We start from the raw sequence: 17262 nt of genomic DNA on the forward strand, positions 1-17262 counted from the left end.
GAAAGAGAAGGAGAGGCTGAGGAAATAGCATCTCTGCCTATCACGTGTAAAGTGTTGTCGGCAACACTTTGGCTGCACCAAATCATGTACATAAATACAATTCGGCCTCTACATTGCCTCATTCTTGATAAGAAAGACAACTATGAAATATGACCTCACCAGTGCTTCATCAACCTAGCGAAAAGAAACACTTTCATGTTGCTATCTCACAAGAACATACTTAGGGATTATCTGCAACTTTTTCTGTAATTTCACTTCGAATTATTCGAAAAATGTTTGAGAAATATTCGAAAATTATTCGAAATTATTCGATTCGATTCGCACTCAATCTTTATTATTCGAATTCGCTTCGCACCCAAAATTTTGCTATTCGCACAGCTCTAATGAAAATACATTTATGAGTATGCAGATAGCTATGAATAGGCTATTATTAACAGATTTAAATGCGAACAAGTAACATGTTTTTCTGTTTCTAATTTTACCTGCATTAGTGACAACAGCTGTGTTCAAACTACAATGCAAATATCTTCAACTACTTGTTCAGAAACAAGCTACTCAGCAATTCACATTCTCAAATAATTATGCATAATGTTCTTTGTGGCCGCATTCTTAACTAGCTTTTTCCATACACACATGGTTGTTCAAGCACTTGCAGTATCATTAACATTCTGCATTCTCGAGCTGTCACGAAACTTTTCGGTATCCAAAATGCTCACCTTTTCAAGACTAAGGTCAAAGAACAGTTCCTGGAGCAAGGTACGGGCTCCTAGCCTGTACCGATACCGTGACATCAGAAGACAGACCTCAGAGTAAAGGCACACATCCTGAAAGGCGCTTGGGTACTTCTGCTTAAGGCTGAAATCAAGCAATTAGGACAAATCTTTGCACGGCTTACACGAAAACATTAGCATGTGAAAATACGATCGACAGCATGTGTCAGCACAACATAATATGAAACCTCAGCCTAAAAAATATGCTATACTCCTGTTGAAGTTATTTGCTTCCTATTCGCTACATGATAACACAACTGTTACTCAATGACCCACTACAAGTCTCTCTGGGCGTATCATACATGCTTATCTTAAGAGTAAAGAAGGGGAAGCACAATACAAAACAGGGACATAAAGAGGAGACCGACCACACAGGCGCACTCATAAGATGAATCGATACGAACTAGCCCAAACGGCTGTTTTGCTATGATACATGCTTAGCTGTTCAAAATAACCATGCAATTAACAGCAGATACAGCATCAAACATGACAACCTTTTAGTTTGATTATAAATGAGGTAAGTAGGCTCGGTGACGATGGGGCTGCCAATGCGATCAGAAGCAATGAAGAACGAAGTGGAACTTTGTCGGTGGTGCTGAATCTTTTGAATAAATGTGTGCTGTACGTAACTAGCATTCACACTGTTGGGTGCATCATTGATAACATCTTACACAGTTGTAGCACATAGTCATGCACCCAACTTGTGCAGGAGCTGTTTCTGCATTGGTTATCTCAAGATATAGTATTTTCTTTTAAATCAATATTTTGACAGAAAAGGGCTGATCAATGTCTTAGGGTGGGCAACGATTTAGGACAATTATGGTGAACACACAGGAAAATAAAAATTATGTTTTCAACAGCTGATTGAGTTTAACTCTTTATTGCTGCTTAATTCAAGCAGCACTGCATTGGCCCCCGTGGCAAGACCATTTACACTTTTATCGGTCTTGTCACACAGGATATCTTGATAGGAGGGTTTTTCTTAAGCTTTTAAATAGGGTGTGCCACGATTATTTTTTTAAACAGATGGCAACCACTCGAACTCCACACAAAACTGGGAAGAGTACACACACTACTACTTATGAGAAATAGCAAAGTGGTTTACATTTATGGAGACAACAAAACACCAGCGTTTTATTGGAGAGGGCCCTGTTCAAATCCTAATTAAAAAATATCCAGATGAGAGACAAGTACTTACGTCAGTAGGGCCTGTTCGGATCCCTTCATGATGACTGAGCTGTTGAGGTTGGCTATGTACTTGAGCATCTCTCGCCTTACAGCAATCGGGTCATAGTCGATTTCCGCTGACCTGTCACCCGACTTCCTGTTTTTCCCTGCATTTTGCAATAAATAAAATGCTATACTATCACTAGGTAAACACAGTCCATGCCACAGTTAGTTCTCATTAAGTATTCCATGAACTGGTGTAATGCATATCACACCGAAGACAGCCCAACTACTGTGCGTATAAGGAAAGAATCACATGCTTCAAAAGAAAATACAGTAGAAAGCACCCTAAACGCAGTTCTTCAACACCAGGTTCATTAATGACATGCAACTCTTTCATCAGTGTAATGAAAACTAATCAGTTGTATAAACAGGCCATAATAGAATGGGGTGCAGCCCCAGACACTCCCAAAAAGAGTGGTACATGACACAAGTGTGTGTCCCGTCTCTTCTTCGTCCTCGTCTTTCAAGCGCATCCACTTCATCGACATGCAGAACCAACTGGCCCAACTAAGTGCAATGACACAAGTAACTAAAGGATGAAAGAAGGGGAATTTTTTTTTTTCTTTTTAAGGGGATCGTTTATATGTCAGACACAACCAAATGAATCGAACAGACAATTATGCCAGGGAAAGCATGGAGGATGTTAACTGTTGTCCTTAACTGAAACATACTAATTGCAATGTAAATTGAAATTAATTGAGCTGCAACATTGTAGCTCAATTGGTAGAGCATCGGATATGTAATTCGAAGGTTGTAGGTACAGATCCCACCGATGAAAAGGGTGATTTTTTGTCTTCTTCAATTCATTTCAATTTACGTCATAAATACTAGTATTATACAGTTAAAGACAACTATTGACGTCCTGTATGCTTCCCCTGGCCTAATTGTCTGTTCGATTAATTCGGTTGTGTCTAAGAAGTAACTAAAGGTAGCACGCACACAGGTTTATGATGAGAGAATGCATGGGCTGCAGTCGCAGTCAATACTTACTAGTTTGACTAGAACGGGAAAAAGCAAATGCTCCAATGACTGCTTCACGAACATCCACACTGCAGTTTTCCTCAATTGTCGGACTGACTGCACCAACCGGACTAACTGAAATATTGAAACCAGCAACAGACATTTAGCTTTGTTCTGGGACTCCTACATCAGTGACAAGAAACACACTGGCCAACCGCCTGTGCCAAGCTGTGAACTTTAACATCTGTAGAATCCTGTGGACAGGTGCTGAGAAAGGGAATGGGGATAACATGCATTTTTCAAAAGCTTACCCTGAAGACACATCTTTTCGCATATGCATATGGGGTTTAGTCCCAATGATTTATCTCGACACAGAAAACAAGGAACAAGCAGCAAACTTAGCACGGGAAACACAGACAAGAAACACACTGTTTATAAATCACAGTGGATTCTTCAATGACTTTGGTGTTCCGAATTAGCCCGCTTAAGAAATTTGTCTGTACAAACTTTTACGAGGTAACTGCTCCTCTAGAGTCTTTTCACTGTCGAAATACTTGCAATGGAAGGTTTTGGGAGCGGCACGTAAAACTTAATTGTGAATGGAGCTTTTTTCTTCATAAAACTTGATGCAGTATTTGTGAAATCCCAAAACGAGCTCAAATTCATAAACTTTATGAAAAACTCCGGAGAAGTGGAAAGTATGCAACTTACTAAGCTTTTTCCTGTTGTATAAAGCTCCAAGTAATGTGCAGAAAATATTTTGGAAAGAAAAGTAGAAGGCCTAACCTGACTTTTCAGGGCTGCCAGCAAGCCTTTCCTTCATCTTAGCGACTCGCTCGACGCTGTGGCATAGGAGACATTCTTGCGATGTGTGTAGCTCAAACCCGTCGCTCCGCTCTTCAACGTTTTCAGTCACTTCAGACAATTTGTCCTCTCCATTGCCACCCATAGATGGCTGCACGTGATCGTAAACCTGCAACAAAAGATAGACAAAAGTATACTAAGGCACAGGCGTATCACAAATGCTGTAGGCATGAATAGTATGTGAGAGAATACTCAGAAATTGCACACAAGTTGCTAGGCCCAATCACACTTCAAGGTAAACAAACTTGGACAAGAATGACACTATGGACAATGGCCTAGCTTCAACTTTTTATGGTAGCCCCAGGATTGGGAGCAGGCTGATTGAAATTCCATCATTTCTAGCCTTGACACAGACTTAGATATGCCCTGCCTCAGCCTTGGTTTTAACACTTCGAGCGTACCAATTATTTGCTTTGTGCACCATCAATGGTGGCGCTGCTAACTGCACTCCAGTGAAACTGATAGACAGCAAGTGAAAATAGAAGCAATTTTCCCAAAACGGTGCCACTGTACAATACATAACGTGACATGGCTATTCCATAGACTTGCGAGGCAACAACAGGCAGAGCACGAACAATCCTACTAGCATATTTCTACATCTACGGACTGCAAGCCAGTGTAGCTTAACTTTAGGGTGGTTTCCGCTCTTTCAGACAGAAAATCAGCCCAAAACTAGAATTCAACATTTAAAATTCTTGTCTTCATTTGGTTACAAAACACCGCGTATTACTTTGATTATCGTTATTTAAAGGCGCAAGTCCGTGACTGCTTGCAATGTATTGCAACAGTATGGACAGTGACAGACAATAACAACAAACACTGCTAGCGACATGAACTTACGGAAAAGATCAGTGCAGTGTCGACTGGCACGCAGAGTCCCATGAACCTCTCCTCGGACCGTCCAGCCGATGATCGGGCCGTTGCTGCAGAGGCAGTGCTTGACATGGACAGAGTCCGAATGCTGGTGGTGTCATCCGGATACGGCTCCTCCCCTCTGTGTACAGAGGCAACAGAGCTGTGTTACCCCATCATTATCATCATCATTCTCAGCCTGTTTGAGTCCACTGTAGGACAAACGCTTGTCCCAAAGATCTTCGGTTTACCCTATCTTGAGCGAGTTCATTCTATTTTATTCCTGCGAACTTATTAACTTCATCACTCCATCTAACTCTCTGCCTTTCTCGACTGCATTTACCATCCCTTGGTAATCATTCTGTTGATCTTACTGCCCACCTGTTGTCTGTCCTACGCATTACGTGGCCAGCCCAGGTCCATTTCTTCGACTTGACGTCAACTTAGGATATCAGCTACCTGTTTGTTCCCTGATGGAAGTGATGGGCATGTGCAGACAGGTGCATGAAGAAGCATAGAACTCTCGAGTCACAGTGGTGACACTGATGCCACAGATTCGTGATCAGGCAGTAGTCACCACAGCAATGAAAGTAGGTGTCCCGTCCATAGAGTAATACTGTACTGCAAAAAATCATGGCCAGGAGAGCATGGGCCTATTGGTACATGTAGCAATATCTCGCCTCGGTACCAATAAAACACTGTGCATGTGCAGGCCTGACAATTTCAATGGCATGATGTGATGATGTTAATGATGAGCCCAAAATATTGTTGACAACCTGACTCTGCGCTGCCAAAGACAGCACAACACATTGCATGTTGCACACCTGGGAAACAATATTTAGGAAAAAAGATTAAAGGGAGGTGAAAACACGTTTCTGCCTTTTTTGTTTCAGCTTACTTTCGTGTCAACAAAACAAATATTATTGTCACATCCATGAGACATCACAAAAATAAGCTGATGTGAACCACATCAGACAACACTGCGAAACTCATGCTGTTTCCAATACCGTATCTCGCGAACTACTCACATGTAGAAGCCACTACGATCCAGACTCCAGCCAGCAAAAGACGGAGGTGAAAAGAGCTCCCCATGTGGCTCCGTACCGTCACAGCCCACCGAACAGACGCGTTTCCGGCGCCGGCGCATCGACGAGGCCTCACGCACTGCCCGCAGCGTCGCGTAGCCTGCTACGTCCCGCGCACTCGTGTACATCAGCACCGGAGAGTCCGGAGACACAGGACTCGTCGAGGTGCTGCTCCGTGAAAGCGTCCGCACACCGCCGACAAAGCCCCTGGGTCTCCGCGGCATCACAGCACCATCGCCCCTATTCCCACCCAGAGTGCTTAGTGAGGTCGAGCTTGCAATCGGGCTCAGAGTCTGCACCGTCCTGGTCGTGGCGGCATTCTCGTCGCACGAGCTCACGCCACTCGTCGTTGAGTCTGTGCAACTGTCGGACCGACTCTTGCTTGTTGCCGCGGTAATGGCACTCTCATTGCTGTCGCTCCGCTCTCCTTTCACCTCAGGATTGCTGGAGCTTTTCTCGGTGAATGATGTCTCGGTGCCCGAGTCACGGCTCCCTCCGAACGAGCTCGACCTATCCTTCGAGCTGTCAGGCACCGACAGCAGTCTGCACTCGGCAACAGAGGGGTGGACTGCAACTGCCTGAAATTTGTGCAGTACAATTAAATTTAGAGTCAAATACTACATACAAGGACTCGTAAAGCACAAGGGACTGAGATGATAGCACAACAATTACATCGAACAAATAATAATAATAATAATCATTGTTGGGATTTTACGTCCCAAAACCACGATATGATTATAAGGGATGCCGTAGTGGAGGGCTCCAGAAATTTTGTCCACCTGGGGTACCTTTAACATGCACCTAAATCTAAGTACGCAGGCCTCTAGCATTTCACCTGTATCGAAATACGGCCTCCATGGCCGGGATTTGATTCCGCAACTTGCGGGTAGCAGTCAAGCACCACAGCCACTAGATCACCACGGCAGGTCTACGTCGAACAAATAGCAAACGTAAAAATGTAAGGGATTCCTATGGGGAATGACATATGGTTTACCGTATTCACTCGAACCGTACACGCACCATTTTTCTGATTAATTCAGTCCAAAACTTGCTTGCACATTACAATCAAGTGCAAAACTGAAACTCTGTCCACAGCATTGACAACAGCCGATCATGAGAGCGGTAGATGCAGGGTCACTGCCATCACAAAATGCTAATTGAGCACATTTTGTTGCATGTTTGCGCAGGTTCATGTTGTGCTCCACTACAACCTGCATACCTGTTCCCAATGAAGTGCAAATGGTGACACACCCTTGTCATATCAAAGCAAAGTTATTTTGCACACTGAAGATAGCTGCATCGTGTCTTTTTTTATGCATGCTCAAAACCTGTGTCCATTGAGCGGTGCAAGCAGAAGAATATATCTTCAGCTGCACGTCGACGAGTAAATCGAGGTCAAAACTGGGAAAATATCCAGACCTCAAAGAGAGTCCCTGTTTAGGTTACGCACTCGTATTTCAAGTATCACGATTCCCCAACTCGCCCAATCAGCCGTTTTCTCAAAGAAAAGCTTGCAGACTTTCTTATACAATTTTGTGTAGGCTGATTTTGTCAGGTTAACAGCCCTTGAATCGACACACAATCAAGGCGTATCCAGAAGTGATCTTAAAGTCAGAAAAACTGCATAACCAAAGAAAAGGAAGTGCCGGGAAAATAAATTTAAAATCCTATGAAGGTAAATTGTGCTCAACTCTTTTTTCTTACCATCAACATGACGGCATGCCACAGTTTTCTTTAAAAAATCTAGTAATGTTACATTCACATGCATTTCTTGCATGATGCATGACATCTTGACCGCTAACAAAAGACGAGGACAGTGAAAGGAACGTTTCTGGTTTGAGCTTGCAAAAATTGAGTGTAAATTGTAAATTTTTAATTACTGTATTGTTAATTGTAAATTTGAGTAAATATAGTGGGCAGGTAATGGAAGCTGTATTTGGGAAGTGCATAATCAAAACTGAAGTTAATGAAAAGAGAAACAAAATGTGTGGTCCACATTTCAAAGAAACATTATTAGGGACAATCTAACAGCAAAGACGGTAAAGCTTCAACACAACACATAACTCAGACAATCCAAGCATGAAAAAGAGGGTCCAAATATAGGGTAGTCAACTTATTAAAATGCTACATCTAGACCTAGGCTCCCTGGGTTTTTTCAACATTAATCAGCCCCATATGATAACAATAATGTATTTTCACTGCCCATATTCATAAACCGACCATATACTTATAGCTTTTTTTTTTTAATTTTCGTGCTTTTAACAAGATTCAGAAACAGATTAAACCAGCATTCACAAACCAGCCTTATCGTTATACGTTTTCCCTCCTTAGCATCGCCATGCCTTTAGCAGTCAGCAAGGGCTGACTTCTGGCCTTGTTGGTACGACATATCTAAAGTGTTTAGTGCAGAATTATCAAGACGGGACAAGAAGGGAGAACACTTACACAGCGCCTGTGTAAGTGTTCTCCCTTCTTGTCCCGTCTTGATAATTCTGCACTAAACACTTCAGATAAGCTTTAACAGTTAATGCTTCAAGGACACAAGAAAGATGCGGAAAACAAGTTACAAGTACTATAAGGTTGGTTTGTGAACGTGGGCCAATGTTCGCAGGAGGCACTACAGGCAATGCCTGCAAAACAGGTAGCCGGAACAGCAAACAAACCTCTGGACTCTTGTAGACTTGCCCCTGAGGTGCCTCTCCTTCAGCATCGTGCCTCGCTTCGCCTGGCCTACAGTCCGACGAGGAACGCGGCCTCCGAGACGAAGCAACCAGTGCGTCGTGTCGAGGAGACAGCGTCACATTGCGCGGCAGTGTCTGCGAATGACGCACGCCGCTGTTGCTCTCCGCCTGGGACTTTGCCTGCTCCGACACAAAGTTTAGCGTCCTCCGCTGTGGCGTCTCGCCGGCATCGACGCAACTCAGGGACGATGCAGCGGAACCGTGGAAGCGGCGGTGCAGAGCGCTGGCCGTGAGCATTTCGCTCTGCTGGCTCCCTGCACTACTTATGGACCAGGTGTGAGCCCGGAGCGGCGCAGGTGACGTTTTCACGACACGCAGCGCGTCCGACGCCACGGGCCAGACCTCGTTGTGCTTATGCTGGACGCAGTCCCAGCCAAGGCCACTTAGATACTCGACAGAGTCTCCTGTGCTGGCCAGTAAGCACAGAACGTAAAAGCACACCCTGTGAAAGGAAGACGACGTAATGAAGAATGGCAGAAAGCTCTCAGCTCTGGTGTGAATACAGAAAAGTGAATTGCGTTGCAAAGGAGCGTACAGAGAGGGGCCATTACTAATTCTGCAGGACGCATTGCCAACTAAGGCCCAAATTGCTGAATATGTGGCACAGCTAGCACCATATTAAAAGAGGGACTGAATGTAACAACTACAAATGCAAGTTGGGGGCAATTTCAATGCTGTGGATTGCGAGAAAAACGTGGCTTTATATTTGAATAAATATAGCACAACTTTAGTCAGCACACGAGCTTGTATTAAAACAAGACGAGACATGCCCTATTTAACCTCACCATTATATTTTTTTGGAAGCACACTGAAAATCAAGCTCGAATAAGATTCAATCGGGAAAAAGCAACTTCACTCTGTACAGTTAAAGACTACGAATTTTTCACACAGTAAAAAAATAAAAGCAGCACTACCGTGTGCTACCAGCCTTATAATCGTGTTGTTATAACCCATGTTGACCATAAGCAAAAAAAAAAAAAAAAAAAAAAGCAGAATGTGCCTGCATTGGAAGCATTGCCTCCCACTTGTACACATTCTCCAACAAATTTCTTGAATCCGGTTTCTGAATGACAACCAATGAATGAGAACAGAGCTCCTTGAACACACTTGCCGACCTAAAGATCGCAAGAGTGATGCATTTTGTCCGTGAGATCTGGGGCTCTGGAGCAAAACAATTTCAGCAGAAGCACCAGTTAAGCCAACTTATAGTGCTGTCCAACTAGCCTGATTCATTGCTTTGCTCAAATTATAGTGATCCCACATGTAAATAAAAACTTATAAGAACTTCAAAACTTCTAACGAAAACTAAACCTCAAGGCAGTTATATAATGCACCATGTGAAACCATATTATATAAAAACAACATTCAGGACACAATGGCACCAAAGTAAAAACTCACCCTCTGATTGAGTATATTGGAGACTCCTGAGCCATTCTGACAATAGAGGGTAACACATCTGCATCTGCCACAAGTGCAAAGCCCTCTGGTGATGTTCCAACATGGCCCTGAAAAATATGAGAAAAAGTGGAAAATTTGACCTTACTGTCAACGGTTGCTGAGGCATGCATCTCAAACAATGATTTCATCAATGACACACTACTTTAGATATTTATATAAAAACTTCGCAGCTGGGTTCTAGGTTCACTAGAAGATAGGAGGATCTTATTTCCAAAAAATAAGTACAAAAAATTCACCCCACCTCCCCGAAGGGAATCGTGAGGAAATGCGAATGCATTTCTTTGGGCATGAGTGTGCACGGCGTTGGCGTTTCACAGCAGCTTCCCGAGCACGGAGTTCGGCGTCGGCAGCTCGCTTCAGGCGCTTGCGTTCGGCATCACGCGCTCATCGCTTCGCAGCCTTGTCTTCCACGTCAGCCATCTCGCGTCAGCGAAAGCCGGCGAACGGGTCGAGAGAGAGTAGAGCGCGCGCTCCGCTCCATTTATATACGCTTGCGAGCGAGCGAACGGGAGAGTGGGGCGCCCGCCGAGAGAAGCGCCGAAGCACACGCCCACCCTCGCCCACACTCTCCCACACATGCAGGAGCTCCGCCGAGCTCCCGCGATGCGAGCGCCCTCATGCGCTCCTCCTTTCCACTCACTCTCCGCTGATCCGCCCGCAGCACCTGCTCCGGTTGCTAGGGGCGAGGAGGAGCGCGCGCGCTCACAGCTGTTGCTATGGAAGAGGGGGGCGGGAGCCGAGAGATCGCGGGCGCCGCATGGCGCCTGACATAGCTCGACTAAGAAATGCATTCGCATTTAAAACTCTGGTTGAAGGCAAGTGAATGACAAGGCCACTGTTAGATGCTGTGGGTAAGCAGATTACTAGGCTTGTACGACTAGTAAATTTTAGGTTCGAAGCGAATTCAAAGCGAATAGTGATTTTGGTCGAATAATTCCGAATCGAATTCGAATAGTATATATCACATATTATAAAGAAAAATTAGCATATTTGTTATGACCCAACTGTGACAGGTTCGTTTTAATAAAGCAAGTGGAATTAGTTGTGCAGTACTATTCCCGAATAAGAGACGGAGGTGAGCGTTTGATTTTTATAGAAATGAAAATATATTTGCACACAAAAAAAAATATAAACGAAAGGGGTACTCGCGAAAAGAGGTACTCCGCAATCGAGCGGGAATGCTTAGCTTTGGTTTGGGCGATCGAGAAGTATCATGTATTTCTCTATGGAACATCATTTATTGTACAAACTGATCACCAGCCCCTGCAGTATCTCTTAAAGGCGAAAGACCTGAACAGCAGGGTATTACGGTGGAGCCTTGCATTGCAAGAATATTCATTCCGGGTCGAACACATTAAGGGCTCTGAAAATGTTGGGGCGGATTATATGAGCCGGCTGTGAGCTCGTAGTAGGTCCCTAAACACAAGCCGACTACTGTGTTTGCTTTTTCTTTGTTTGTTAGGGATCTTCTGTGCATGGACGACATTTAGTGATTTGTCGCGCACTGAACTGCAGTTTATTTTTCTCCGAAAAACAAACTCTTTCAAAAGGGGGACTCTTGTTATGAGTGAAGTGCGCGAGTGTGGTGCTTCCGATGGTTGGAGCAGCAAAAACGACGAGGATGACGTACAACGTTCTACTTGCGCGAGCGCGGCGAACATCGGAGCATAAAAAAAAAAAAACGCAAAATAAGGAAATCGCCAAGAGCCACTGCGCCGAAAAGAAAGAAGAAGAAGAGCTGTGCTGGCGGTTCGAAGAACGTGGCTAGGGTGCGGAACGCGAGCTTGTCGGGCGCTTGTACCCGGGCTCTGAAGGCGTCCACCTAGCCGGCGCAGGCCTTCACGTGGACCTGGCGACCATTCCACCGGCGTGGCTTTTGCTGAGGCCCTGGCTTGGCGTGGTTGTGGTGTTCGGGCTGGAGACAGCACCGCCGATGACGGCTTCCACCGGGAGCGGAAGTGAGCCGTCGGGCTGAGAGCCCGAGCTTGGAGACTTCCACCACCGCGTCCTCCTCATCTGACTGCTTGGTTGTCCAACCCGTTGGTGAGCCGTACTACTCTGTTGCCACATCAGGACTTTCTTGACGCCAGTAGCGTGTGGACTTGCACGACTGTTAGGCTTACGATAAGATTCCTTTATTTAAGGAGAACTCTATGTACTTGTGTTCAGGCTGACGCTTGCTAGTTTACCTTTTGTTCATTCTAGTGTTTCCCTTTCGTTTATATTTTTTTTTGTGCTCCGATGTTCGCCGCGCTCGCGCAAGTAGAACGTTGTACGTCGTCCTCGTCGTTTTTGCTGCTCCAACCATCGGAAGCACCACACTCGCGCACTTCACTCATAACACCAACCAACCTGCACAACGTTTTTTTTTTTAAATTGTAACAAGGCATGTGCAAATGTCATTCTTTTTGGTTCAAAGGAAGTGGAAGTAAATTTTAATAGTAGCAGGATTTGGCTTTCGGTAGAATGCAAATAATAACTGTAAAATATGTTACATTTTAAAACTTACTGCACTTGGAGCATATAAGCCGGTATAACAATTTTTTAAACTTAAAAGAATGATGAATTGATGTGAGGTAATACGTATGTTCATTTAACTTTGAAGTGGGGCTTCGCGGCAGTACGGGTCTTTCCTGAAAAGGTGTATTCACGGTATAGCATCCCTCCACTGCAGCGAAACCACCTTTACAGGAGGTTACAAGCGGACAATGCGGATTTTTCCTGGAAAGGTGTATTCACGATATAGCACCCCTCCACCGCAGTGAAACCACCTTTGCAGGGGGGTTATAAGCGGACTAATATACACCTATTCGTTCATTTCGAATACTTCGAAATTTTCAATAATTTAAATTCAAATCGAAGCAAATTCGAATACTGTATTATTCGTTCGAATATTCGAAGTGCTCGAATATTCGCACAAGCCTACAGATTACCATAGTAATAAATGACAAGGTTTAATGCCTCAAGAGCATCACCTGTGTCACGTTTACCTATCCTGTCTACTAGGCCCTATGTAGCTCCTAATCAGTGAAAATTAAGTACATTGTCATCTGAGAGGGCCACAGAATTAACATACCAAGTTTCAGGAGATTTCATTGAGCCAATCTCACCGAAATACCAAAAATACACCGTGATATCCGTGACATCATGCGCATAGATTTTGGAGCGAAATTTAAAAATGGAACATTATTTTCTCCTCTATTAATGAACCTATCATGAAAAATTAGTGATCTTAGAGTTCTCAGAGTGCAATTTATCAATCTAAACCAATTCACTGTTTCACTTTAGTGTCCCTTTAACATTCCCTTAGAACACCTTTAATGCAGGACCTGTGTTGTCGCACATACATCCGTACATATCAAAAGCCCTGCCATTACACAAACAACGCCTACCACTGTCCACAGTGACCCCTTGAGTCGCAGGAGGGCCTCTTCATTCGACATGTCGCCAGCGATGACAGTCTCAAAGTGCCGCTCCAGGCTGCCGTGCTTCTGTAGATAATCCAGTCCTTCTTTGTGCTGCACCATCTGGCCATAGAGATGTGGAGGGGCAAATACGTCTTGCACTTTGAGTCTGCAAAAGAAAAGCAGCCCAGTGAATTCTCAACAGAGTTCTGCCCTGCACAATGACAAGGAAGGGCCCTCAGAGCCGAACACACGAGATCGAACACAAAGTCATGTGTTCAAGTCCACTCTATCTCAGCGACATTGGAATGAAGAGAGAGTACGAAAAACAACACTTGTACTGGACAGAAGCTGAGGCTTTTGAACCCTATTAGACTATAAATGAAAACCGTGCAGGCAATCTAACCTTGCAAGCAGTGGGAATCGGTCTGTGTCAAGTACGTAATGACAGTGTGCCCTGCCCAATTGGCCCTTCCTTGTTATGGGTCAATCAATCAATCAAATGCTATCTTGATTGAGCACACTATTCTGTTAGGTACTGCGTGGATCTGCCATCCTCCATTCCCAATTTATGTGCACGCAGCCCATGTACTTGAAGCATACCACCTTATATAATCAGGTATGCTGTATGTACCCATAACAACACGGTCATTAAATGGAAGGCTTAGATCACACTTTGTGCTGCGAACATCAAACTCATTGGTGCACCCAATTCAGACGAGTCATGGAATGATACAGTGTAAACAACAACTACGCAAGCACAAACCTCGTGTTGCTGCTCCGCCTCCCATAGGTTCCATCTTCGCCTCGCTGATGCCAGGTCACAGCCTGGCTGATGGCATCTTCAACAATCTTAACGTATCGAAGATTGTCAACCTGCACAAATAAAGAGGGTGTCATTTTAACTAAATTCCCTTGCAAGAAAAATCAGGCACACAAGCTTATCAAGTAGTCACTAAATTGTCTTGGTCTAACCACTGATGGCCCTGTGTCACAGCCCACATTCAGAGTGATGGCTAAGTTTGTTAAAAACCCGGACAAAACTGCGAAGTGCTCATCTCCAGCGATCATACTATACTAAGAAAAACATCTAGTAGTCTAAAGTTAGGTTTCCTATAACAATTAAGCATCCACATCAATGTGCCAATGCTGGACAAGGGTGACAATGTACAGTGAAATCTCGGTATAACGAACTTCAGGGGACCGCGGAAAAATTTTCATTATTCTGAAAGAGCGTTATATGAAAGCCCAAAAATTTACCATAACAATAGAATTTCAGTAACGCAAACGTCCTACCTCTGCAACGGTACGTCCTTGAACTCGTTTCTCACAACAATGCACACGTGAACGTCAGACAAGGCACATTTATTTGAAATATCGTTTTTTCACGGGTGCAGCACTAACTCTGCGTAACGAACGATTCTAGACCGTCCGCATTTTTATGCGCCGCTTCGGTCGCTGTTTCGCTTTTTTCTATGAATATGCAGGGTTTCCTCAAGTAGTCCAACACATCTGTGGCCGACACGGACTCGTCGCGATCTTCGGGTGCTACCGTGACATCGTCGTCCATGTCATCGCTGCAATCCTTTAAGGCCCAACTGCATGCACTCGAGTTTTGAGCGACGGCCGACAGGATTTGCTGTCGCGGAGGGCCATCCATCGTTGTCGCTTGCCGCGTCGCAGGTTTCTGGAAAGCCAGAAAACATCGCTTGTCGGCCGGAAGTGAGCATGACGATATCTGGCAACATGGCAGCATCTCTGACCCTCGCTTCGGTTGCAATTTGCTCGTGATGCTTCCAATCGGCGCGTACTTCAAGGAATGCAAGTTATAGACTACCTTCTTTACAGCCCTATCTCACGCAGAGAGCGAGGCAGCGGCCGTATTTTGTCGTTAATTTTGATCGACGGTTTGTTTTGATGTTTCGGTAGTAGCTTGCTGCATTGGTGGTAGCTTGCTGCAATGTCAACATCGTCGTCGTGTGAGGTAGCCCTTCTCCCTGCGAAGCAACGATGTGAGGCGCTGCGGCTTTTCTTAAACGTTCTATGACAGCAAGAGGAAACGTTGTCGAGATAGCGTAGCGTAGACGTAGCGTAGGCAGCGTACGCTTCCGGGCGCCCCATGGGATCACAGCAGATACTACTGTCGCGGTTAAACATAAGATTGCGAAAAAAGAAAGTCACGAAACGCTTTTATGCATCCTTATCTCAAACAAGACAATAATAAATTTGGCATGTTGTCATTCATCTACTCTGTAATTCTTTTTCGTAATTTGCCTGCGTGCACGCAATAGTTTTCAAATGAGCAACCGTGACACTTTGTCGCGAACATGTAGTTGCTCCCGTCGCGACAGCGCGACGGAGCCCGTTTGTCGCAGTCGCCTTCGCTCGAAAGTCTCATGCAATGCATGCGGTTGGGCCTTTACAAAACCTAATGTGCTGTCGCCTCCACAACGGAGGAAAAAAGAAAAAGTTCTCCGCCCGCGTCTTTCTCCTCCCACGCCATCTCAGGCTTTTGCGGGAGGGTGTCCGCTCTTTGCGCTGCGTCGTCTGCTACACTGAAATCTAAGAATCCTCGCATTTCGAGATATAAGTTCGTAGTACTGAGGTGTGGTTAAGATTACACGGGAATTAAATAACGATCGTTATTCTGAAATGTTCGTTATTCTGGAGTTCGTAGTAGTGAAATATTTTTACATTGAAACTCTAAGCAGTCGGCACGGGATTTCTTAAAAGTTCGTTAATTTGAAATGTTCGTTAATGTGGTGTTCGTTGTAACGAGGTTTGACTGCACAGTGCAGTCCAGTGTTAACCCTTTGAGGGTTTTCGCTGTAACTAACAGGCCGTACCTAACACGCCGTACCTGACAGGCACCAAAAGGGTTTTAGCCGTACATGTACGACATTGCCTGTATGTTTAAAATGTGCACCTTTCTCGATCATTTCTCTTGATTGGCATGTGCTGCCACACTTCAGGAATACGTGGAATTTTTTTCATGCGTCAATATCTCTCTGTTGTTGTTGTTTTTTTCTCTTTTCAAAGCGGCGCGCCAGCTTTCACTTGTGCATCCGAGCGTGCGCAGTGCGGCTGGTTTCAGTTTCCTCCTTTGGGTGGTTATCACTTCTCGCGCGCGCAAAGCTGATGGCTGTCTGGTTTCTAATCTCTTAATTAAAGCTTGACCGCGTGTTACTCTCGTTTATTGCTCCCCAGGGCGCGATTACACCTGTTTCCGTGCGGCGCTAAATTGCACAAACGATGCCGCCGTGGTTGCGTTTCCTGCTTTGAGGACTCAGAAAAAGTAACTCCGTCTAGTTGGCGATAAGACGATGGATTATTATAGCTTTTTCACTCGTTTTGCTTTCCAGATGGGCGTACAACCATACAGTTTCCTTCCGTGCGCTCACTCACGCAGTTCGCTTACGCTATTGAAAGTGCACGCCGGTTGCTCTGCTGGCAGTGAGTCAAGCGGCTATTCTTCCGATGTGGACTATTCCCCAAGTGTTTTGCATGTCTGTAAGCTATGTTTAATACACACATAATTTTTTATTTATAAAAAAATCCTATGTGTTTCTTTTAGGATTTTGCTTGATGTTACTCATGAATAAACCATGTGTATGCACAACAAAAATGATTTTTTTTGTCACTTTACGGTCACGCAAAAAAATTTTAGACAATCTTTTTCTTAAATATAATCGTCTGAAGAATTTAATTCATCAATAAAAAATAACACAATTTTGGAGTGCATTTCACGAGAAAATTCGACCCTCAAAGGTCAAAGGAAATGCATCAGTATACACTTTTCCCTATGGCAAATGAACTATCACCTTAAGAGCAGACGACCCACAGTAGCTGGTGCCATCATCAGTCCATGCAACTGTGCCACAACTGCATAGGCACAGTT

The 17262-nt window shown here is 44.5% G+C and overlaps 1 protein-coding gene across 1 annotated transcript in view; it reads right to left on the reverse strand.

Annotated features, from left to right (window-relative positions):
- Positions 1–17262, reverse strand: part of LOC119404582 (rapamycin-insensitive companion of mTOR) — a 51035-nt gene that overhangs the window by 8793 nt on the left and 24980 nt on the right. Inside the window, exons 17-26 of the mRNA XM_037671127.2 lie at positions 14131–14240; positions 13353–13533; positions 9901–10007; positions 8425–8944; positions 5705–6339; positions 4665–4818; positions 3747–3933; positions 2991–3095; positions 1969–2104; positions 717–855 (exon numbers count right to left, since the gene is read on the reverse strand). Of these exons, the coding sequence (XP_037527055.1) occupies positions 717–855; positions 1969–2104; positions 2991–3095; positions 3747–3933; positions 4665–4818; positions 5705–6339; positions 8425–8944; positions 9901–10007; positions 13353–13533; positions 14131–14240 (2274 nt within the window). The remainder of the gene's footprint in view (positions 1–716; positions 856–1968; positions 2105–2990; positions 3096–3746; positions 3934–4664; positions 4819–5704; positions 6340–8424; positions 8945–9900; positions 10008–13352; positions 13534–14130; positions 14241–17262) is intronic.

Source organism: Rhipicephalus sanguineus, chromosome 9 (genome assembly GCF_013339695.2).
Source record: "Rhipicephalus sanguineus isolate Rsan-2018 chromosome 9, BIME_Rsan_1.4, whole genome shotgun sequence".
NCBI classification, from domain to species: domain Eukaryota; kingdom Metazoa; phylum Arthropoda; class Arachnida; order Ixodida; family Ixodidae; genus Rhipicephalus; species Rhipicephalus sanguineus.